General features: G+C 37.0%; 2 protein-coding genes across 14 annotated transcripts in view; one reads left to right on the top strand and one right to left on the bottom strand.

The window, feature by feature from the left end:
• The window catches only part of Atg1 (serine/threonine-protein kinase unc-51-like protein Atg1), a 63756-nt gene that overhangs the window by 32895 nt on the left and 4932 nt on the right, over nucleotides 1-25929 (bottom strand). The window lies entirely within an intron of this gene.
• Nucleotides 9707-25722, top strand: LOC137251868 (uncharacterized). Of its 8 annotated transcripts, XR_010953379.1 has the most exons (8): nucleotides 9711-9849; nucleotides 12279-12341; nucleotides 17006-17486; nucleotides 21606-21881; nucleotides 24016-24406; nucleotides 24492-24719; nucleotides 24783-25071; nucleotides 25183-25722. XR_010953379.1 is itself a non-coding variant. In XM_067786773.1 (7 exons), the coding sequence occupies exons 1-7, from the start codon at nucleotides 9791-9793 to the stop codon at nucleotides 24935-24937; spliced, it is 1650 nt and encodes a 549-aa protein (XP_067642874.1). In that variant the 5' UTR covers nucleotides 9707-9790; the 3' UTR covers nucleotides 24938-25722. The 8 variants fall into 8 exon arrangements, 7 of the variants coding, with proteins under 7 accessions (XP_067642874.1, XP_067642873.1, XP_067642878.1 ...); XM_067786773.1 differs by having other exon boundaries at nucleotides 9707-9846; nucleotides 24783-25722; XM_067786772.1 differs by having other exon boundaries at nucleotides 24783-25722.

Genomic DNA, 25929 nt, shown 5'->3' with positions numbered 1-25929 from the left:
GGTCATTTCGGGACTATTTCGGGATCATTTGGGGTACCTACCGAGATCACATCTGAATGGTTTTCGGTATCCGTCCAGGTCCCGTCGGGATCATTTCGAGACTTTTTCGGGATCATTTGGGGTCCCTTCCGGCATCATTTCTGAATGGTTTTCGTGATCCGTCCGGGATCCCGTCGGGGTCATTTTGGGACTTTCGGGATCATTTGGGGTGCCTTCCGGCATCATTTTTGAATGGTTTTCGGGATTCGTCCGGGATCCCGTCGGGGTCATTTCGGTACTTTTTCTCGACTAATACGGGGTCATTTGGGGACCCTTTCGGCATCATTTCTGGATGGTTTTCGGGATCCGTCCGGGATCCCGTCGGGGTAATTTTGGGAATTTTTCAGGATCGTTTGGGGTCCCTTCCGGCATCATTTCTGGATGGTTTTCGGGATTCGTCCGGGATCCCGTCGGGGTCATTTCGGTACTTTTTCTCGACTAATACGGGGTCATTTGGGGACCCTTTCGGCATCATTTCTGGATGGTTTTCGGGATCCGTCCGGGATCCCGTAAGGGTCATTTCGGGACTATGGGATCAATTGAGGACCTTTCCGGCATCCTATCTGGATGGTTTTCGGTATCCGTCCGGGATCCCGTCGGGGTCCTTTCGGGACTTTTTCGGGTTAACTTGGGGTCCCTTCCGGATCATTTCTGGATGGTTTTCGGGATTCGTCCGGGATACGTCGGGGTCATTTTAGGACTTTTTCGGGATCATTTGGAGACCCTTCCGGCATTATTTCTGGATGGTTTTCGGGATCGCTTAGGGATCCCAGCAGGGTAATTTAGGGACTATTAGGGGATCATTTGGGGAGCTTTCCGGCATCATTTCTGGATAGTTTTCGCAATCCGTTCGGGATCCCGTCATTTCGGTACTTTTTCTCGACTAATACGGGGTCATTTGGGGACCCTTTCGGCATCATTTCTGGATAGTTTTCGGGATCCGTCTAGGATCCCGTCAGGGTAATTTCGGGACTATTAGGGGATCATTTGAGGACCTTTCCGGCATCATTTCTGGATATTTTTCGGGATCATTTCGGACTTTTTTGGGATCATTTGGGGTATTTTCCGACATCATTTCTGTATGGTTTTCGGGATCCATCCGGGATCCCGTCGAGGTCATTTCGTGACTTTTTCGGGATCATTTGATGTCCCTTCCGGCATAATTTCTGGATGGTTTTCGGGATCCGTCAGGAATACCGTCGGGAGCCCATAAGGGTAATTTCGGGACTTTTTCGGGACTATTTCGGGATCATTTGGGGTCCTTTTAGGGGTCATTTCGTGACTTTTTTGTATTATTACGGGATCATATGGGGCCCTTTCGACATCATTTCTGGATGGGTTTCGGAATCCGTTCGGGATCCCATCAGGGTTATTTCGTGACTTTTCGGGAATATTTCGGGATCATTTCGGGATAATTTGTGGATGGGTTTCGGGATCCGTCCCGGATACCGTCGGAGTTTTTTCGGGACTATTTTGGGATCATTTTGGGACCATTTCGGCATAATTTCTGAATGATTTTCGGGATTCGTTCGGAATTCCGTCGGAGTTTTTTAGGACTTTTTCTAGGTTATTTTGGGATAATTTGCGGCCATTTAGAGATCAATGATGGATGGTTTTCGGGATCCGTCCGGGATCCCGTCAGCGTCATTTCGGGACTATTTCGGAATCATTTTGGGACCCCTCCTTGATAATTTCTGCATGAATTTCGGGACCCTTTAGGGGTCATTTCGTGACTTTTTCTGTATTATTTCGGGATCATTTGGGGACCCTCTCGGCATCGTTTCTGGATGAGTTTCGGGATCCGTCCGGGATCCCGTCAGGGTAATTTCGGGACTTTTCGGGACTATTTCGGAATCATTTTCCGACTCTTCACAGATCAATTCTGGATGGTTTTCGGGATCCGTCCGGGATCCAGTCAGTGTAATTTCGGGACTTTTTCGGGACTATTTCGGAATCATTTTGGGACCCCTCCTTGATAATTTCTGCATGATTTTCGGGATTCGTCCGGGATCCCGTCGGAGTTATTTCTGGACTTTTCCGGGATCATTTGGGGATCCCTCCAGATTCATGGATGGTTTTCGTGATCCCATCAGGGTCAAATGGGGACTTTTCGGGACTATTTCGAGATCATTTGGAGACTCTTCGCGATGTTCGCGGTATGTTTTTTCGGGATCCCTACGGAATCCCGTCAGCGCACTTTCAGAACTTTTTCAGGGCTATATCGGGTTCCGTCAAAAACATTTCGGTACTTTTTTGGGAGTATTTCGGGATAATTTCTGGATGATTTTCGGAATCCCTGCAGGATCCCGCCAGGATCATTTTTGGACCCCTCCGGGATAATTTATGAGTTATTTTCGGGATCTGTCCGGGATCCCGTCGGAGTTATTTCGGGACTTTTTTCTGGATTATTTCGGGATCATTTTGGGACCCTTGCGGGATAATTTCTGTATGATTTTCGGGATCTGTCCGGGATTCCGTCAGAGTTTTTTCGGAACTTTTTCCGGACTATTTCGGAATCATTTGCGGACCCTTCAGAGATCAATTCTGGATGGTTTTGGGACCCCTCCTGGTTAATTTCTGGATGATTTTCGGGATCTGTCCGGAAATTTTAGTATCATCTTGGGACCCTTCCGGGATCATTTTAGGTCTCTTCGCAACCGGTAGTTCAGCACACATGCCTTTTTAAATTATGAGCTTTTATGGCCGTGGATTTGCTGCTAATTATTCGTAATTAAAATTCGGTATGTTTTATCTTCAATCTAACAGAGATTTTGGCGGAGATGGCAGGAGATGGCGGCCACCGTGATGTGATGGTAGCGTGCTCCGCCTATCACACCGTATGCCCTGGGTTCAACCCCCGGGCAAAGCAACATCAAAATTTTTGAAATAAGGTTTTTCAATTATAAGAAAATTTTTCTAAGCGGGGTCGCCCCTCGGCAGTGTTTGGCAAGCGCTCCGGGTGTATTTCTGCCATGAAAAGCTCTCAGTGAAAACTCATCTGCCTCATCCCGTTCGGAGTCGGCATAAAAACATGTAGGTCCCGTCCGGCCAATTTGTAGGGAAAATCAAGAGGAGAACGACGCAAATTGGAAGAGAAGCTCGGCCTTAGATCTCTTCGGAGGTTATCGCGCCTTACATTTATTATTAACAGAGATTTTTCGGTCTATTTTTGAGTTTTTTAAATGAATCGCGTGACGAACTGTTATAACTATAATTGCACTTTTTGTAATATTTTAACCAACTAAATAACCAAAAAAGCAACACTATTTTCATCTAAAAAATTCTCTTTGGTTTTAACTAATTGTAGTTTCACTCCTTTGTTCTATGAGTAGTAATTCTTTCACCCCTCTTATATCAGTTAATTTAATTTAACATAATGTATTTTTTGTTTTATTCGAAAAAACTGTTTTGTACTATTCATGAAAGCGTGTTTTTCAGCTTATCTTCTCATTTATTTCCCTTTTTACTAAATTACAAAAATAAAATACATTAGACAAAAATAATTTTTGAACAGATAACTTGATAAGCAGGCAAACGTGAATAGCACATATATTTTATTTTCTCCTTGCGGACGGGGCCGCGGGTAAAGGCTAGTATTATCGATAAAGAAATTATCAAGATAAATCGTATCTCGTTTTTAACCGAAACGAAAAGCTTTCGTTAACGTTAAAAACGTAAACAAAAACGTGATACTTTATGTTTGAATTGTGCAGGCAATACTATAGCCATGGTGAAGCCGTAAGGTGGTAACAGCGAGCGGACATACACACAAACTCCATGTAATTCGTTTGTGTAATTCGTTGGTGGTAATGTCAAAAATACTCTGACAAATGTTCGTACTGTCAAAATTCATGAGAAAAGTTGCAATCAGCTTGTCTAATTCTTTCATCTTAATGACTCCGCCTTCAATCCGCTTTGCCAGCATAGTTTGAAATTAATAATCAACATAAACGATTTGATTTCGTTTTGATATGGCAGAAGGCGAAACAAAATCATTTCGTTAATTTGACGTTCTTGACGTTAATAAACGAAACGAAATGGCTTTGTTTCGTTTATTAACGTTAATTATCGTAACGAAATGATATCGGTTCGTTGGTTAAGCATGCCTGTAAGGAACTCAGCTCAATTCCAAAGTGTAATGTCACTGGTCATACACGGTTACAAATTTCCGGCAAGCAAACCAATTTAGAACCGATTAGTAAGCGAGCGAATGACAATAAAAGTAGATGTTGTTGTTGTTGTTGCAGCGATAAGGTTGCTCTCCGAAGGCTTTGGGGAGTGTTATCGATGTGATGGTCCTTTTCCGGATACAGATCCGGTACGCTCCGGTACCATAGCACCATTAAGGTGCTAGCCCGACCATCTCGGGAACGATTTATGTGGCCACATTAAACCTTCATGCCATTCCCTCCCTCCCCACCCCCAAGTTCCATGAGGAGCTTGGGGTCGCCAGAGCCTCGTCTGTTAGTGAAACAGGATTCGCCGTGGATAGGTGAGGTTGACAATTGGGTTTGGAGAAGCTATATATTGCGCTGGCAACCTGAAGGGTTGCGCTACACAGCCCCCCCTTCAATCTGGTATTTTAGTCGCCTCTTACGACAGGCATACCTACCGCGGGTATATTCTGATCCCCTAACCCGCTGGGGGGAATAAAAGTAGATGAGTAGGGATAGTTGGGTAACTGTAGGGTTATCTACTTTGTAAAATATTCTACTTTAATTTTGTAAATTATTTTTATGTTATTTTACTTTTAATGTTATTTCAAAATGAAAATTTTCAAATCAGATATTTTAGAATTTTTAAAATGTGAAAATATTTAATTTGACTGTGAAATAAATTTTTAATAAAAATATAGTTTAACACTATATAATTTGGCGATTCTACCAACGGACCTAAATTTATTTTAGTGATTTATTTGCAAATAGTTACTACCAATTTTATACATCAAAATATCATAGATGTTATTACGGATTCAAGTGTCTTATCATATAATAATGAAGATATTGACTTGAGGACTGCGAATTTCTAAGATACCGATATAACTAAATTTAAAGCGTTACAATATTCATTATTTTCGACAAGTTTTATTGAAGTTTTGGGTGCTATCTTCTTTTTTCCTAACTGCAATATATATGTAATTATAAATGATAAACGACACGCTATGCAAGCCACATTTAACAATGCAACAAATCGAGATTGAAATGCATTTCCAATTAATTATACAAACAAAAGAAATAACAAATATATTTTTGGACACTTAACCAACCATTAATCCAGTCGGGTCAACCAATAAACAAATCAAGATTACAATCACATCCCTCATGCTCTACTGCACATGTTTGTTAGCGAGGATATATTACTATAAATGCAAAAAACATATGACTAAAAATATTAGTTTTTACAATAACTAATTAAAAATATATATATATCATATACAAAAGAAAATTCATGTATAATTAACTAAAGGAAGGTGTACCCAACAAAATATTTATATTCATAAAAAGAAGTTTGTTTCTTCAATCTTTTGTTACATAATGAAATGAAATATTAATCTAAACAAAATTAGTTGATTTAGAATAATAATGTTACATTATTTAAAAATTTATATTAATTGGTTTAAAACAATAGTCAATTCATTACTTATATTAATTATGTATACTCTTTGTCCAGTTTATAATCAAAAATATATATCATTAACACATTTAAGAAATTTTACAACAGACATACAAACTTCACAATACAAGTAAATTTATATTTAACAAACCAAAGAGCAAAGAAATAACTTTAAATTTTTAAAATAAAACTAATTACTATAATCATTTTTAAAAAATCTCAAAAGATTTCTTAAAATAATTTTTATTGACATATATCAATTTATTCATATTGAAATTAAAATCATGACAATTTCATATCTACCTGAAACAAATAAAGGAATCAACATTTAATTCCTTATCTACAACTTGGACATACATTATGCAGAGTACAATTATATATTGAACATATATTCTGCATAATACAAGATTTTAATTTTTGAATGATTGTGCACACAAACTTGCCATCTACTATCATTCAACCTCATTTTAATTTCTTCAAAAACATAATTATAATTGACAATAGTTTACAAACAGCTATTAAGTTATTTTTAGTCTCAACAACATAGCAATAACACAACCTAATATTAATATGCATAAAATGTTATTACAATTAGTAAACAATAACAACACCTACCGAAAATTAAAAAATAAAATAAACTATCAAGTACACCGAATCATCAAAATATTGAGTACTTATATCAATACCAACATAAACTTTTAACGCAATTAACAGAAAAATACATTTCTCAAAATTCTGACAATTAAAAATAAAAATACAATATATCTACAACACAAAATTCAAACATTTTTCAAACTACAACACAAAATTCTTACAGTAATCAATATACACTGTAAATTAACATTTAAAAAATTAATTTTTCGTTTCACTGGAGGGGGAGTATATGTAGGGTTATCTACTTTGTAAAATATACTTTAATTTTGTAAATTATTTTTATGTTATTTTACTTTTAATGTTATTTCAAAATGAAAATTTTCAAATCAGATATTTTAGAATTTTTAAAATGTGAAAATAGTTAATTTGACTGTGAAATAAATTTTTAATAAAAATATAGTTTAACACTATAGTAACGTTAGTCTTGCCTAGTCGCCTTCTCGTCTCAAATCAGTCAAAAGCAATTTATTGCCGTGATTTCTCTAAAAAACGTCATTTTGACAATTGGGCAATTCAGTAACTAGTGCAAGTGGCCATTATGAGCAGCAACGTTATGCCGTCGCTCATTCGCCTAATCGTTTGTACAGATTTTGCTTGAGCAACGCAAACTCTGTATACTTAATATTGTATTTTTCTTCAGTTGTAATGCTGTTAACAAAGATAAAATAAATAAATTTTATTATAAAAATATTCCAAGTTTCTAAAACCGTATTGTCAGCGTTAAAAGCTAAATAACAACAAGACGGCATAACTTTATAGGCTATAGGTAAAAACGAGTATGTGATTAAGCGAGTTACAACCCTCCAAAAATTGGGCATATGCTCACACAAAGGTAGACATACTACATATTTATACAGTTTGGAGTCGATAGTTCGGACAGCTAAAATTATTTTATATACATACATATACTCAAGACACCAACCATGAAATACATTTTGTATCCCAAAATCATGTCAACAAACCAATAGCGATCTTTATTCGGAAAGCACTTGACAACACAACTAGAATTTATCTTGAAAAAAAAAAAATCCTTTTTTAGCTCGACGTAGTTGGGCTTTAGAACAGGGCGGTCAGTTATTTATAGCAATTGAGATAACAAAAAGAACTGTGCTGGCCTGTTTGTAAGCTTTTGATATGGCGGCTCATCAAATTTCGTTAAATAAATTGCATTATGGCCGTTCTCGGCTCAATCAAGGGGCTGTTTTAGGTTCAATATTGCTTTTAGTTTACTTAATCTCAATTTTTCCATTATTCGGAAAAGTTAATGCTTTTGCGGATGTTCTCGTGATTACATACGATTCAACGAATTTTTAAGACCTGGTGGCGGGTATCAACCATGATGTATACTTGCTAAGGGTTGATTTGCTAAGCAATAGCTTATGGTAAGGAAAACAATTCACATGATGTTTTTAATAAGAATGCAAAAAATGTACCCGATGTAGATATTAGTAGCGTTGCATTGAGTTATCCAGCTCTGGATCACAATCAAATCTCATTGAAACGATCTGGATCAGTTCTGTGAGAGTTGGCAGCACTCAAGTAATGTTACACATAATATGGCGTATTATTTACCTACTTTTTTCCCCTAGTCGCCCCTAACATTTTAGTTTAACATTCAAAACAAATTATCAAACTAGTATGTAACTAGTATTTTTAGTTCTTCAAAGTTTCCACAAAGGCGACTTTTTCCATATAAAACCGTATAAGATTTCGCACTTAAGAAAAAACTAGAATGCTATTACTAGAAAAACGGTGTCGGCAGTTAAAACACGTCCAAAAATGTCGGGAGAGTATCAAAAGGCGTGTTTTGAACCTAATAACAATCGTCCGAAGGCTTGTGTTAACAACTTAACTTCTCTCAGGAGCTATTTGCAAAAAACAATTGCATATTTTCTTGGGGTTTTTGTATTTTTCATATTTTGTGCAGTAAAGCTATGGATCTGCCGCCAATTTTGGATCGACTCGGAGCCCTTTTTTGTCTTCTGAATTTTTTGACGAAACAAAATTTTTAATTTTATCTACGGCTTGATACCGCAAAACACAAAACGAACATAACCGCCGCACGGTTCCGAAATTGATGGAGATAAATCAGGATCACGACGTTGTTTTTGCATTTGCATGTTAAATTTGTATTGGGATCCGGATCAAGCTTCATTGTAACTCAGCTACTATGTTCCATTCTATCAATTGCACTTATTTCTCCCTACATGGCTTGTTTTGCCCTATAAAATATTTCCCAACTTTTTGGGTTTCGGCCATTTTTTAAATATTGTAACGAATTTACTGCAAATCCGCTTATTTCAAATCTTCTACTAAGGTTCGAATCACTAAACTGTTGAATAAATAACACCACTATTCAGTAATGCAAAATGGTCTTTATTAAAGTACTTCACAATAAATAACTCTACTATTGCTCGACAGATAGCGTGCTTAATCAAAACTGATTCCCGCGCCTCTACTGGTGTCGCCTTTTATACTGTTTGGTTTACTCGTTGACATTTCTAGGCGGTTCTGTTCTAGAATCTACTAATTGGTTATCTGCTATAAGTTTCTCAGCTATAACTACATATGCACAATTTTTATAGCTTCTCTCACAGCTCATGCGCGTGTGTTTGTGAGCGACACTTCCACAATTATATTGCATATCTCAGATAAGATATCTGCATGTGTTTGTGCGTTGCTTCTCCGCTGTGTGTACGTACCTATGTGTAGACATAATGATTGAATTATTGATGTGCATCAAGTCACTGCTTAGCATCGGCTTAGAGATGGCAACACCCCTTAGTGTTGCTAATATTCGTAACAATATTATATGAATTAATATAGACATCTTACAATAAATTTTTATATCGGAAAATATTGTCTGAACCTCGTTCTTAAAGAGAGCTGGCAGCCCTGTTACAAAGATGCACCCTAAATTCAGGGGGTATGTTTTAATTATACCAATTTTGGGGATTTGGCCCAACTCTATCAAAAACGGGGGAGGGAGGGTTGTGTCATGGAAAATTTTTGATTCGTGCTAAGCGTAAAACATCCCTAAAAAACATTTGGCTTCGCTTTATTTGCATTAAGTTTAAAGGGTTAAAGTTGGTCGAGGACCCCCGTTATATGTAATGGATTCACTGTATTTGGGTCATTAAAGTGAATAAAATAAATTTAATAATAATAAAAATATCATATACTCACTTGTGTACATACATATGTACATACATCTATTAAACCGAATAAAAATATTTAAATTTTATCGTTGTTTATGTATGTTCCACAGCATTATCGAAACACTGTATTTACCGCAAATATCTTTCTCTACCGCTCTTTGCATTTTCTCATCAAAACCTCTTAAGCCCTCAGCTGCTCACCTCCAAAAACTTGAAACACAAAATCAGTGATATTTCTGCGCTCAACTTGAACAGTTTAATGTGTTTTAGGGTTCAAGCGAAATGTTCAAAATTCTTATTCGAAATATAAACATATCTGCGTTGAAATGTCATTTAACCACTCAACAATTGTCGAAGCAATCGCTCAACTCATGAGTCCAACGTTGTAACAAAAAAAAAAATAGTTTTTAACCCCCAGTTCCCACCAAATCATCATTTGCTAGGCATTTATAGTCGCATTTGTGTAAATAAGTCGGTTGAAAATTGAAATAAAAGCGAAATAAGCAATAATATTGATGCGATGTGCAAAAGTGTAGCCGTTAAAAGAACGAAAAAAATATATATAAATCACAGTGCCAAACAATTATATATACATACATACGTAAACACATTCCGAGAATATACTACAAAGGCAACAAAATCAAGAAACTTAATCGAATCATTTGAATCGTTCAAAGGTTAACATTTTGTGATCGACAACATAATAACGATAATACAAGGAACCGAATACAAAGAGTGCATGATTCAATCATTCATGTATATTTTTATACACGTACATACATACAAACATATACACATACATACATACATTGTTTCGTAATTGTGCGTGAATAAAACGAAGGGAAATTTGTTTTTTTAATCCCTGATTACATTACTTTTCTTGAAAAAAAAAATAAAAATAAAATAAACAAAAAGACCCGTCCCAAGCGTTGCTTCTGTACAAATTTCATTTGCCGGTTTTTGGCACAATAACAAGTAGTGTTGATATACATACATACATACATACCTATGCAACCAAATTGTGTTTATTAACATTTAGAAGACTAAAAAATAAACATATGAAACAATATTTAAGTACTTATTTTGTTTTATTTTTTAAATTTATTATATCGATGGAAACAAGCGTGCTATAAATATAAATTTAGAACGAATGTTAATCAAAAATCTAATTAGTTCATAATGCAACTCGTAGTAGGAGATCCAGGGTACGTTATCAGTGGCCAAATGTGAGAAAGAAAACTATTTTTCATTGACACAAAAGTTAAAAGATTAATTGTGGTGAGAACAAGGGGGATATCAGTGTTGCCAAAGGCTAAAAAAAAATTTATAAAAATGTTAAAGGAAAATCAACAAAATAGTTTTATGAAACTCGATTGTCTTATGATTGACAAGAGTCAGAGTATACACAGTGGCTGGCCATGATTGGTTCAAAAAGTTCGGTAATAACTCTGCAAAAATAAAATTGGATAAAATAGCACAATGTAAACTTTTGAGATTAATGATTTTTTTTAAATAAGGGTTTATTTAAAAAAAATATATTGAAGAAAATAAAACGTTTGGTTGAAGGGTGAAAAAACGGTAAAATTTTTTAGGTCAAATCAATTATCTACAATAGTAAAGAAAAACCCCTAAGTTATTCCGCAGGGAGTATTCTATCTCACATCCGTTAGAATAATTTCTTTTAATTGCACGGAATTATAATTGGAGCTGAAACTATCTCTATGTATACCTAAAAATTGGTGCAATATCTGGTGATTTTTTTCGTTATAAAGTGTAAGCAACTACAAAAATATTTTAGATTTGTCTTTGGTTCAAGCCAGATTCCCTGAACGCTTTGTTTTTCTTATGCCATGAAATTATGCGATTACTCCGGTCATTGTAAATTCATAAAAGTGAAAAATCTTTCTATATCTCCATTGCCATACCTACTTGTCAAATAATAGCTGACAGGGAGTATGGATGTAGCGAATGGCCAGAGAATGGAAGAAAGGTTTGTTTTTTGCTTGCCGCTATTAAATTAAAGTGCCATGAATCGCCCATTTGTGTTTCAAATCAGATTTTCTTTTAATTAATTAACAGAAAATCCGACTACATATTGCCTTTAATTTCTAACTCATAGTTATTAGATAAAATATGAGTAGTCAATTAAGCAAGCACCTTAAAATATGTAAATAATTCAATATACCAGTCGTTTACAAAAATGTCTGAAAAACACTTTTGGCAAATGATTTAAGCAATCGAACAGCGATTGAACAGGTGATCGAGGCTGTTTACTATTGCGAACGTTTTTTTCGAACATTCGCCACTTGTATGAATTCACAATGATTCAGGTCGCCGATTTGAGTATTCATGTACCCAGACATATCATAAATTCTCAAAGTGTTTGAATACATTAAATGTTTGCTATACAAGCAACAATGCACTTTCTATGTTTTTTTGCTTTTCTACCATTTTTTATTTATATTTTAAGATGTCTTGGCAACACTGTGAGCTTTTCTGACATAGAGAGAGGACTCCGATGCTAAACTAAACTAAATAACGAAACATTTACAAGTGCGAGCTAAAGCAAAACTGTCGTTCATTAACTCGACATGCCGACTAATTTATTCGATTTCAATATGGAAAAGTGCGGGCAAATAAAAGAAAATAAAACAAAACAGATATAAACAAATTAATGGTTGTTAATATTAAGAAAAAAACTTAAAGATTTAACGTGTAGTGATTTTCATTCATACACATAATTAAAAAACCTAAATACGATAAAATAAAATATGTAACACGAATAATTGACATATTTAATTGATAAATCTTTAGCTTAAACAAATTTGATTTACATAAATGTAACTACAAAGTTTTTAGGGCCTGGAACCAAATTTCGTAAGTACTTTCCATAAGAACTTTACTATTTCGAAGCAAAATGCGCTTTTATTTCAAGCCTGGACTATTCCTGTTAATCATACTCAGCATAAGGTAAAATTTATTACATATTCTACTATGAAATGACTTTGAAACTCTTTATATGGATTATAGAAAACTTCAATTAGCAAAAAGCTATATAATTGTTCTCTCATTTAAGCAATGAGTAGTATATTTAAAAAAAAAAAAACATTCGACTTATAAGTTAGTTTACATGTCGGTAAATAAAAAGCATTCAAATAAAAAAAGGAAAATTTAAAACACATACATACATGGCCTGCGATTGGCTTTAACTTTTTAAATTACTCAAACTCTATGATGAAGCGAAACCCTTTCATGCTAAAAGGTTCCTAGGTGCAAAGTACATGTTTGACCTAATACAATCGTATGTACTAAATACATACGCACATATGTATGTATGTATGGGTGTTTCCAACGTTCCGGACTTTTCATCCTGACACGCTCTTTTGGGTATAAAAACCATAGCAGGCGTTGGAACAGATGTTTTCTTTTGCCATTTTATCCAACGCAATAACAAATATTTCACATAATATTTGATTTTAATTTAGCGAATTCGTTTATGCTGCATGGAAGAATTGTAGGAATGGTAAATAAAGGAATGCACATGGTCTGCAGTGCTATTCTTTGTTAGTCAAAAGTCGTATTGAACCTGTGCGGACATTTAGATCTTTTTTCTAACTAAACCATGAATTTTTAAATTATATTCCAAATATTCAATATTATTTCTAAAATTGCATTTATTTTTAGCGAATTTAATTTTATAAATTCACTGCTCAATTTTGAGAAAATATGTTTCAAAAAATCATTTTAAGAATGTATACTAGGGCGGGTCAAATTGTATGGGAAAAATGGGGAAAAAAATCTTCAGGGCACATCCAGTTTCTGAATCTATGGGTCATGCTGAGTAATATTGTCCATGGGACAATAGGTCTGAAATGAATTTTGAACCTCCCTAATTTTGTTCGAAAATGTTATATCCAAATCCTAATAGCGGCTCTCACAAATAAAATACATGAAAATAAATGTCAAATTCGGATTCGGATTGGGATATACAATTTTCTAACAAAATAAGGGAGGCTCGAAATTCATTTCAGACCTATGGTCCCATGGACAATATTACTCAGTATGACCCATAGATTCAGAAACTGGATGTGTGTTTTCAACAATAAATTTGACCCGCTCTAATGTATACCTATTGTAATGCCTATTTTTTAAAGTTAAACAAAAAAAAACATCTCAATATTCAATCCGTAAATTTTAAAATGATTTTTTTTAACTATTAGTTTGACGGAACATAATGTGCGCTAAACATACATATGTACACACTGATCATTTTATTTATGCATTGGCTATTTGCAAAATTAGGGGTGATTTGTTAACGGTTAGCCCATAACAAAATTTTAAGACGAATATTTTGTGTTTTGGAGAACCATTATATCGGCTTTCGATTGACATTATTGAAATTATCCTAGGCAAAAGTTTACTTTTTTGCTCTTGGTTGACACTTTTAGGGAAACACCCCTATGTAAATACTATGTGCACATGTATCGCGGTATTTTAGTTTTGAAACAAAATGTAATCGCTTTATCCAATGCATTGTATTTAATTCTAGAAGTAGAAAACGAATGAAACGAAATGGACTTTGCTACTTTTTTTGCTTTACTACTTAGTCATTACTTAATTATATCTTAGCTTCATATGTAAAAGCTTCTATACATGAGTAAGTAGTTAGGCAATTATTTGATAAAATGTTCGGCATAATTCTCTATAAAAAAAATTATTTATGGCTTTTTGTTGAACGGATTATAACCTAAAAGCGATCAAGGTTGGCAGATCGTGGGAAGTTGCACTTTTTTGGCGGAATTTACCATACAAAATTTAGTTACAGAGACAAAAAGGGAAACTTTTTTAACTCATTCATATAAAAACGGGGGTTTCCTGTGTAAAAATCAGAATAAAACTAAAAATAATTCGCGCTGTTGGTCGCTGTTTACACACAAATATTTTTGTTTGAAGAAGAGGGGGTGGCGAAGAAATCGGACGAGCACCGAGTTTCTTGTGCTCGGGGAATTGCTTGGTGCTGTCTCTCTTCTGTTGTCAAATTCTGGGTTTTGTAAACTTTTTTATCATTGAAGGCTTTTTGTTGATATTCAACACAATTTTTTTTTACAATTTTAATTCGTTTTTTCTTTTAATATTTCATAAGGAATACGATAATCAGCAACATAACTTATTGTATGTAAACGGCAACTTACGATTCAAACAAAAAAGGATTTGAAAAAATTGCCTTTAAATGTAATGTGGAGAGGCTAAAGTTAAAAAGCTATAATGACAATTTATTGCTTTTTAATCTTAAGCAACTGGTTCAGATTGTCTCACGTTGCCGCATTCGAAAACTGAATCAGAGGGAATATTTTCAACTGCTACCGATTTTAAATGTGAGGAAAGGTGAAATAAACTACTTAATGATACTGGAAGTAAAAATTGCTCTTATATCAAGTGCTTTAATTTTTTAGTCACTAATAGCCAAACCAATAAAAGAATATTTTTTATGTAACTATAATCACTATAGATTATGTAAATATAACAAATACTTAGGGGATTATTGCAGTGCATTTTTATATTTTTTTTTTTTTTTTGTGGATTATATTCCACTGAAAATTTTGGTTGAAACGCCGCCAAATATCAGCCTACCTAATATCGCGTCTAGTATTCCATCATGCTGTGCAAAAGTCCGAAGTCAACAAGTTGATGGAACTTTTTAGTGCGGCTTCAGACCTGGTAAATCTAATTAATGTCGACCACATCTACACGATACGCCAAACCCTGAAGAAGACTCTAGGTGAGCGAATTAACACCACCATCCCTTTGTCGACTTCAAATCAGCTTGTGACAGCGCGAAAAGGAGTTGGCTGCTGTTATGTTTGAAGTTCCTTGCAAAGCTAATAAGGCTTTGTCAACTGACCTAGAGCAACCCCAACTAGAGAAACTAACTCCGTAAGGATTGGGAAGGATTTCTCCGAGTAATTGATCGGTGATCTACAACTGGCTCGTCATATGATGATGTCGAGAACAAATGAGCAGGCTCTAGGAATGTTCGAGGGAAAAGCCCCAGCCAAGAAAGTATATTAAATCGACACCACATTTTAGAAAAAAGAAGAAGGGGACCCTAGTGGGTTAGGAAGCTTGGAATATATCCGCGGCAGGTATGTCTGTCGTAAGAGGCGACTAAAATATACAAATGATTCAAGGGGTTGCCAACGCAATTTATAGCTTCTCCAACCCAATTGTAAACCTAGGGTAGGGTAGGTGCCGTGAAAAATCTTTTTTCTTTAGAAACCGAGGCTCTGGCGACCCCAAGCTTTGTGAAACTAGGGAGTAGAGGGCGGGATGGTATAGGAAGGTTCAATGTGGCCATATTAAATCGTTACCAACATGGTCGGGCTTGTACCTTAATGATGCTTGTTACCGGAACGTACCAGAGTTATATACGGCAAAGAACCATCAATAACAAGATAACAATTCTCAAAGCCTTCCGAGAATGTCTTTATTGCTACAACAGCAAGAACAACAACAGCAGAGGAAGGGGGAGACCACTACTGAGTTGAGAAGTAGGTGCAGGAAGACTTGACTTCCCTTGGTGTCAATTACATTTTCCTGAAACTGTTCGATTGTAATTATGGACTGCGTTTTAGTATGGAGCTCCTCATATGTACTCTGTAAAAATCATATAGAAACTGTGGTATGAACAAACAATAACGGCATAATGATAATACGCAAAGTCCGGGATGAGCGTTTTACAATTGTTTCCTTTCACACAACAAAAAGCAGTATCCTAATTTGGTGACGTCAGTGCATATTTCACTAAAGAGCCAAAGAAGCACATGAAGTACAGGACAACAAGAAAGGTGTGAACTGTGACGAATGTAAGGAAATAGGCATGGGCTTACAAATGTGCATACACCCGTATGTATATGTATATGTATGTATGTATGCAAATGCCTTGCGAAACCCTTCTTATATAGAAACATACCCTAGTTCGATAACAATACATTTATAATGTGGATTTTTTAGGAAGGGCACATCTTTTTAATAATATTTAAAGCGAATGAAAGACTAAAGATCTTCAAAGGATAGTGTCGCTAATTTGAAATCACCTTAACCAAAGCCACATGCCAAAAGGCAGTTAAGAAATAGATGAATGTATGGATATGTGTAACGAAGCTTTATGAGTTTTGACACGAAACATGAATCTATGAAAACAGTTTATTACTTTTTTTATGTCCTAGTTATGACTTTGAACATAATGCTTATATATGTACATATGTATGTATAAATAATGTATCTAATTAATGAAACATATTAGTTACCGTGTTTCGTATCTAATATTAATATCAATAGATTTTTATTCCTACTATCTACAACTCTACTGCTGCATATATACATACTAAAGCTTTCAATTTCAGAGAAATAAAAATTCAAAATTTTAAATTAAATAATCTAAGAAGTATTCAAAGTCATTAAGTAAATAAATATAGATTATAATTAAGCTTTTCAAATACCAATATTTTTTTATTAATTTGGTTTTTGTTTCGAATTACAAGCACACAATTTACGCGAGCCGCATCTGCATCAAATGCATCATTAGCCAAGGACGATTCCGAGGAGTATGATGATTATTATGATGAAAGTGAAACAGATAGAAACTTCAATATTACAGTGCACATTAAAAGCACTGATACGAGACCTATCCCATCAACCACTGTTACTAGCAAAATTCGGACAACAAAAATGTCAAAATCTTTATTTGATTTTTCCTCATTATCGTCATACTTTTACCCACGCAGCAATCATGTGGTAGAACTAATTTGTCCTAAATCCTGCCTTTGTCTAGAGGACTATAAGCATTTATTGTGCAATGGTGCTGGTCTTACACAAATCCCGAAGGATCTACCAACTACAACCTTAATCATCGATTTGAGTGAAAACAATATAACACAATTGAATACCGAAGATTTTGCAAATATTACAAAAGTTCGAGAAATTAATCTAAGTGGAAATCGTTTAAGCACAATCAAAAAAGAGGTGAAAGTCATTCAATTTTAGAGCACCTTTGAATAAAATAATAAGACAAAATTGTTTTCGCTTCCCAAGGCAGTCGGTTCTATGTACCGGAGCGACTCGGGATTTTTCCCGACCAAGGACTGTCATTTCAGTGTGACCCCATCTAATTTGTTTCGTCCCTCCCACAAATTGTCATCCTCCCAGCAGCTCCTTGCAGCAGGACTGCTCCATATTCTCTTACTCCGGGAAGGCATCGAATCCAATCCGGGTCCGTCTCCTAACCCCGGTCCTGAGAAATTGCTGCATCTGCCGGAAAAGAATCTTTTTAGGACGGTCATACTCTGTTCAGTGTGTCTCGTGCAACGGATGGTTGCATCGGACAGGTTGTTCTGGGCTTGATCCCAAAACCCGACGTCCACGTAACTTTTATAAATCTTTTGTGGCTTCTTGCTGTTCACGCCCAAGGGCGTCCCGTAGTCTACGTCTAAGCGCCCCCCACTACCTGCCAGCAGCCCCGCTGCTCAGCAAGCCACAACAAGTACCCGCTGCTGCTCGCGCCCCACGGCGCCAACAACTCAAACAGCTGCTACCACTCATAACTACAATCTTCGTAGTAGAGTCGGAAGCAATGCTGAGCAACAGCCCCTGCCCCCGTCTTCTCCCCCCTCTTTTCCGGCAGCAATCGTGTAGGTCAGGGAAACAGACTCTTGGTCCCTACCTCCGTTTGCACCGTTTGCCAGCACAGAATATATATGTTTGCGACATCCGCCCACTGCAGCTCCTGTCTTGGGTGGTGCCACTTCCCTAGATGTTCTGGTCTCCGCGACGGCAACCCCCCGACGGGTTTCATCGCGCCATGTTGCCAGGTCGCAAACCCAAATCATCCGGGTACCCCAATGCTTGCCCAAGGACGCCCAGTCCTAGGGCCACAACAGCAATTGCGTCCTGGCCTTCCCCAAGCCAGGCGTAGTCACCCGTCACTTACCCCCAGAGTGGCGACGTCTCCCCTTATGCACTTCAGAATTCTGCAGTTAAACTGTAATGGACTAACTGGGAAGATTACGGAGATAGTCGATTTCATGAAGCGGCACAACATCCGCATTGCTGCGATTCAAGAGACTAAACTCACAGCAAGATCTGCATTGCAGACCTGCTCTGGGTATAACGTCCACAGGAAAGACGGCGAGAGCGGAAATGGAGGTGGTCTCGCGTTTATCATACACCACTCTGTGCAATATTATATATTTGATCCTGGCATCGACCGCAGGGACAATGTCTTAGAACGTCAAGGCCTATCTGTCCGGTCAGGCGATGCAAACCTAGAAATCATCAACACCTACATCCCTCCTGCCACCTGTTGCCCCAGTGGATACCGCCCTAATATCAGGGCCTTATTCACTGGCAACAGTCGCATTATCTTAGGCGATTTCAATGCCCATCATGATCTATGGCATTCAAACTTGCGGGCGGACAGTAGGGGTGAGATGTTGGCGGATCAAATAGAAGAAACGACGCTCTGCACAATAAACGGAGACGCCCCCACACGTATGGTAGGAACCTGTCACAGCTCGCCAGATATCTCAATCGTGAGCGCAGAACTCGTAAACTGCGTCAACTGGCAGCCGATGGTAACATTGGCATCCGACCACCTGCCCATACTTATTTCGCTTGAGCGTAACGCCGACTTCATCGTCACTGAAAAACGCACTTTCATAAACTTCAAAAAAGGAAAGTGGGAAGAATATAAATCCTTTACAGACAGCCGCCTAGCTGCCCTCCCTATCCCGACTGATGCCCGCCAAGGCGAGCGTGCCTTCCGTAAGGTCATTAAATCCGCCTCGGCACATTTCATTCCCGCCGGGAGAATTCCCGAAATCCGGCCCCACTTCCCGGCGGAGGCCGCAAACTTAGCGAGAGAACGTGATCTTATAAGACAGCTTGATCCAGGCGACCCCCAAATAAGGGATATAAACCAACGCATCAGATTGCTTGTAGATGAACACAAGCGGGCGAAATGGGAGGAGCACCTAAGAGGTTGTAACCTCTCTACCGGTGTGGGTAAACTTTGGTCCACCGTAAAGTCCCTATCGAATCCGACTAAGCACAAAGACAAAGTTTCCATCGCCTTTGGCGACAAAGTGGTGTCGGACGCGAAAAAATGCGCGAGCGCTTTCTGCCGACAATATATAATGCATCCTACGGTCGACAAAGATAGACGGAGAGCCAATAGACGCGCACATAAACACAAATTCAGCGCGTCACCAATCACCATCACCGCTAAAGAGGTTGAGGACGCCATTGGTCGTGCTAAACCATCCAAAGCAGTGGGCCCAGACGGCATAGCCATGCCGATGCTTAAAAACCTAGGGAAAGAGGGGTTCAAATATTTAGCGCATGTCTTCAATCTGTCTCTTTCCACCTTTGTCATACCTGAGAAATGGAAAATGGCCAAGGTGGTCCCGCTACTAAAGCCTGGGAAACCAGCTAACATAGGTGAGTCGTATCGTCCGATATCTCTCCTATCGCCAGTGGCAAAGACGCTTGAAGCCATTTTGCTCCCTTATTTCCAAGCAAATTTGCAGCTAGCCCCTCATCAGCATGGCTTCAGAAAACTCCATAGCACTACCACCGCGCTAAATGCCATTAGCACCCAGATAAATTGCGGTTTAAATCAATACCCCCACCATAGAACAGTACTCGTAGCGCTAGACCTATCAAAAGCTTTTGATACGGTCAACCATGGCTCGTTACTGCAGGACCTGGAAGGGTCTACCCTTCCCCCATGTCTTAAAAGGTGGACCGCAAATTATCTGGGTGGTCGGCAGGCATCGGTGCAATTTAGAAACGAAACATCAAAACCAAGGAGAATTAAACAGGGGGTGCCACAGGGTGGTGTCCTATCCTCACTTTTGTTTAATTTCTACATATCTAAGCTACCTTCACCACCGGAAGGAGTCACAATCGTTTCCTACGCCGATGACTGCACAATAATGGCCACAGGCCCAGGCCCAAAGATCGATGCGCTATGCAATAAAATAAACGGCTACCTCCCTGATCTCTCCATTTTTTTCGCCTCGCGAAACCTGGCATTATCACCGACTAAATCTTCCGCGACCTTATTTACAACATGGACGCCCCAAATGTCGACCATTTTGAACATCCACGTCGATGGCACTACGCTACCGACTGTCCTACACCCCAAAATCTTGGGTGTGACGTTTGATCAGGATCTACATTTTGGTGAGCACGCAGTCGCAATTGTTCCGAGAATTCAGAACCGTAACAAAATCCTCAAATCCCTCGCTGGCAGTACTTGGGGAAAAGATAAAGAAACGCTCATGACTACATACAAAGCAATTAGCCAGCCGATTACGTGCTACGCGTCACCCATATGGTCGTCAAGCCTAAAAATCACCCACTGGAAGAAACTACAGGCCTGCCAAAATACTGCTCTCAGAATCGCCACGGGCTGTCTTCTTATGTCCCCAGAACACTATCTGCATAATGAGGCGAGAATACTCCCCATCAGGGAGAGAAATGAGATGCTGACCAAACAGTTCCTGTTGAATACCCAGAAACCTGGGCATCCCAACAGACATCTGATTGATGAACCAGCACCGCCTATGGGCTTAAGGAGTCATCTCCGTAAGCATTTTGAGGAAATACGGCACCTGAGAACCCAGCCGTATGAAGTGAAAAAACACAAGCAGGTCCTTGGTGAACTCCATAAACAGGCGTCGGACCTTTATGCCGGAAATTGCCCGGTGAATCCAGTACTTAACGAAAATTATCCATAACTTGCGGAAGAGGAACGCATACTCCCCAGGGAAACGCGTGTCACTCTTGCTTAACTTCGTTCTGGATACTGTAACAGGTTAAACTCTTACCTATCCAGAATCAACCCCGACATACAAAATGTATGCCCCGCTTGCAATGTGTCCCCACATGACACCAACCATCTCTTCAATTGTAATGTGGAACCAACGCCTCTAACACCCCTTTCCTTATGGTCCACCCCTGTTGAAACGGCAAGTTTCCTTGGACTCCCGTTAGAGGATATTGATGACAATTTGTGATCGGTCGCGGCTATTAGGTGGGGCGAGCATTGCTACAACAACAACAACAACAAAATTGTTTCAGATCTTTAGCGGCTTAAAACATTTACAACGAATACGCTTAATAGACAATCAATTGACACAACTTGAACCAGACACTTTTTCGGACGCTGTGGATCTAAGCGAATTGGATCTAAGCAACAATTCAATATTGTTAAGAAGTGACGGTCCGTTTCTTGTACAGCCATCTTTGCTGAAATTTTCATGTCGCAATTGTAGTTGGACTCAACTTTATGATGACACATTTACGGGATTGGCTGGTTTAAATACTTTGAATTTGGACTTTAACGATTTGGACAAGGTTTGTATGTATGTAAACATAGTTGAACATAATTAAATATAAGAAATGCATCATTGGAAATTCCTGAACAAATTTTGGTTGTTAGTTATTTTGTTTAATTAGAAATATTTAGATTATTGTGGACAGGATACCTTGGGAGATTATATCGAATATTAGATAATTAATTTTCAGTGGTCTTTCAAGGTCCGGTTAAACATTTTTGACAGATCACCAAACTATTTTTGTCAAAGAAAATGCCCAGTAGGTATTAATCGTTAGACAAAACGACCCCTTATCGTACTGGTTTATACTCAGCGTGCTTTGCACACAGGGTATATTAACTTTGATTGGATAACGGTTGGCTGTACAGGTATAAAGGAATCGAGACATATATAGACTTCCATATATCAAAATCATCAATGTCGAAAAAAAATTTGATTGAGCCATGTCCGTCCGTCCGTCTGTCCGTTAACACGATAACTGGAGTAAAGATTGAGATATCTTCACCAAATTTGGTACACGAGCTTATCTGAACCCAGAATACATTGGTATTGAAAATGAACGAAATCAGATGATAACCACGCCCACTTTTTATATATATAACATTTTGGAAAACACAAAAATCTGATTATTTAGTAAATAATACACCTAGAATGCTGAAATATGTCATGTGCACTGATATTGAGACTCTTGATAAAAATTTGGAAAAAAAAAAATGTTTAAAGTGGTCGTGGCACCGCCCACTTGTGATAAATTCAATTTTACAAATATTATTAATCATAAATCAAAAATCGTAAACCTATCGTAACAAAATTCGGCAGAGAGGTTGCCTTCACTATAAGGAATGTTTTGAAGAAAAATTAACGAAATCTGTTAGAGACCACGCCCAGTTTTATATAAAAGATTTTTAAAAGGGTCGTGGACGAATAAAATAAGCTATATCTTTGCAAAAAGAACTTTATATCAATGGTATTTCATTTCCCAAGTGGATTTATAACAGCAAATAGGAAAAACTTCAAATTTTTAAAAATGGGCGTGGTACCGCCCCTTTTATGATTAAGCAATTTTCTATGTTTCGGGAGCCATAACTCGAAGAAAAATTAACGGACCGTAATGAAATTGTGTACACAAATTTTCCCTATAGTAGAAAATATTTCTAGTAAAAATGGACGGAATCGGTTAAAGACCATGGCAACTTAGATATAAAACAAGTTTAAAAGGGTCGTACACTAGATTAATAAGCTATAACTTAGCAAAAAATAGTTTTGAATCAATGATATTTCACTTATCAAGTTTTGCTGTAAAAAGAAATGGGGATATTTTTCTTTTAAACGGACGGTGCCACGTGTTATGTGTAATTTATCTGAAATGAAATGTGCAATTGAAGCTCACGCTCGGTAACACCCGAACTAAGACACCTTTATTTGTTTTTTATCTGAGATAATCTATACAGATGAAATATATTACAAGATCGTGGAACTTCGTGCCTTCAAAAGCGCCTTTAGATGATTTACTCGCCGTCATCAAAGAATGAATCGTCGGAATTACAGCCATGGCTCTGATGGCAGATATAACTTTGAATATGTGAAGGCCTTCGTTCTTCGGAAACCAGCGTTAACAGCGCAAAATTACGGAGGAACTTTTGCCAAGAAGTGCAATTTTGCACTGATCAGGCGATTAAGCTGTATTATTAATCACATCGTTTAAAAATAATTTTAAAGTAATGATTAAATATCGACTTTTATCATAAAACTGAAGTAATTCCCTACCTTAGCTAAATATCAATTGAACATATTTTTATATGGGGCGTTTTTAAACAAATTCCGAGATAGGGAGTTTTTTTTTGTTTTCTTAGCTTGCTGAGAAAGGGTGTGTACGTAGTTTTTCTTTAAATTATTTATTCATGTATTTAATTATATGTGATAATTAATTATAAATTTACTTATAATTACAACCATTTTGGAATTAAGAGTAGTATTGGTATCAATTATACTTATTACTTGAGGGTCACCCTACCTAAGCTAATACACACAGGTGCAAACAAGCAAAATATAAACAAATAACAGCACAACTTTCAATAAAAGCTTTTATATATCTAAGCAAAAGTTTGGCGCAGCATTAACTGACGTTTTTCATTCCATTGTCATTCTGACAGAAAATCAATACGATAGCTTTTACGCCACTCCAGAACCTCATTAAATTGAGATTGCCACAGCTAGAAGAAGAGGGTGTGACCGAACTGTGCAACATATTAAAAACCATAGACAACATAAGTTTTAAGCAGTTCGATGTTAGCTGTTTCGAATTAGTATTGGGCACTCCATTTAATGAGAGTGTAACACTGGTCACAGAACCACCGTACATAACTCCAGAGATAGCGATTGTGCCAACTAAACAGCCAGAAGCTGCACCCCCAAAAGTAAACAAGGAAATTGAGATACAGAATCAATCGACAAAACCTGCAACCACCAAACCAACCAAAGTTACAACAACAACAACGACAGAGCGAGCAGTTGTAGACAAACAAAAGGAGGTTAAAAAAGGAGGTAAATAAAAAATTAACATTACAAATTATTTATATTTGTTTTAAATTCATGAAATTAATAATATTTAATTCTTAAACTTCAAAAGCTAAGATGTCCGAAAGCTCTGATTTCTCAAATTTGACTTTGCCCACCACTACCACAAGAGTGATTAGCTCTAGCCCGATGTCAACGATATTAACCGCTGGAGTCTTAAGCGGTGCGGGTAATGCAATAGTAAATAGCACTGAGACTACAACTGTAAAGACAGCGGTTGAGACTGAGAACAGTCACCAAGTGAATATTTCGCAGGAGACGGTTAATCTTCTACTTATATGTAACTATGCACAATAACAACAGCAAATTTTTATATACTAAATAGATCTTTGTTGACTTTCAGGTATTATTATTGTAGCGATTGTTGGTATTATAATTGGTATAATTTGTCGTAAGGATGTGGGAGGCATTAAAACGAAATGTTGTCGTACAAAGAAACCAGAACCAAAGGATCAAGTTCATTCTACTGAAGAGATACCACTAAATAAATTAGCCTAGTAGTTATTTAAATTTTGATTTAGTGCAAATCAATACACAAAAGCATTGCCTGTAAGAGAAACTACCTTAACATCGGCGAAGAAATAGAGTTTCAAACTAGCCTCGAACAGCTTTATCTCTACATAGGTATTTGTGTAAGTGTGAAGTTTTTTAAGTGTAATAAACAATAAGTAAATAGAAATCCAAAAATAAGAGATATGGTAGCTTCCATTTGTATTCTAGGTACATATATAATTTATTTTTAGTATATGCACGATTAAGTGAAATGGATTTTTGATGACGACGACGAGTGTTTGTCACTAGCAGATCATTCCCTGCCAGCAATTTCTATCTTGCAAGTCACTAATTCGATACGATATTTCTGAGGAAATAATCGGCGAGGATACCGCCGGTATTCCTAATTCATATCAGCTTTCTGGAAGAACAGTATTTAGGAAGTATTTCGATAGGACCGGAAGTTATTAAAGCGATATGACGAAAAGTGTCGAGGAAGATAATACTTTTGTATCGAGAAGGTAACTAATCCGTTAGGATATTTTAAAAGGTTAAAATAATATACTCGTATTTGTATGAACAATTGTTAAGTTTAATTTTATGTAAGTATTTTTTTTATTCTTAGCAACCCTAGTCGAGATAGCACAACAGAATTATCGTAAAATAATTTTGCTAAAATAGTGAATAATTACCTAATATGATTTACTCGGTACTTTATGAATTCCATTTTTTTTTTTTATATAAATGTAAGAAATTCACCGTTATAGGGTGTAAATAAAGAATAAACCATACTGCGTGTACTTATTTAAGTTATTCAGGATGAGTGCAGATGCTAATTTAAATATAACTAATTTTCCTGTCAGGCACCTCAAAATTCGATATTTTTTAAGGGTCCCATGCCTGTTTTCACAGATATATTCAAACAGATTTTAAATCCGCACCGTATGATTTTCTTGAAAATTTTAACTGACTTCTGCTAAGTTTTGCTCGAATTTAAA

Source organism: Eurosta solidaginis, chromosome 5 (genome assembly GCF_040869045.1).
Source record: "Eurosta solidaginis isolate ZX-2024a chromosome 5, ASM4086904v1, whole genome shotgun sequence".
NCBI lineage: Eukaryota > Metazoa > Arthropoda > Insecta > Diptera > Tephritidae > Eurosta > Eurosta solidaginis.
This window is presented reverse-complemented; position numbering and strand designations above follow the sequence as displayed.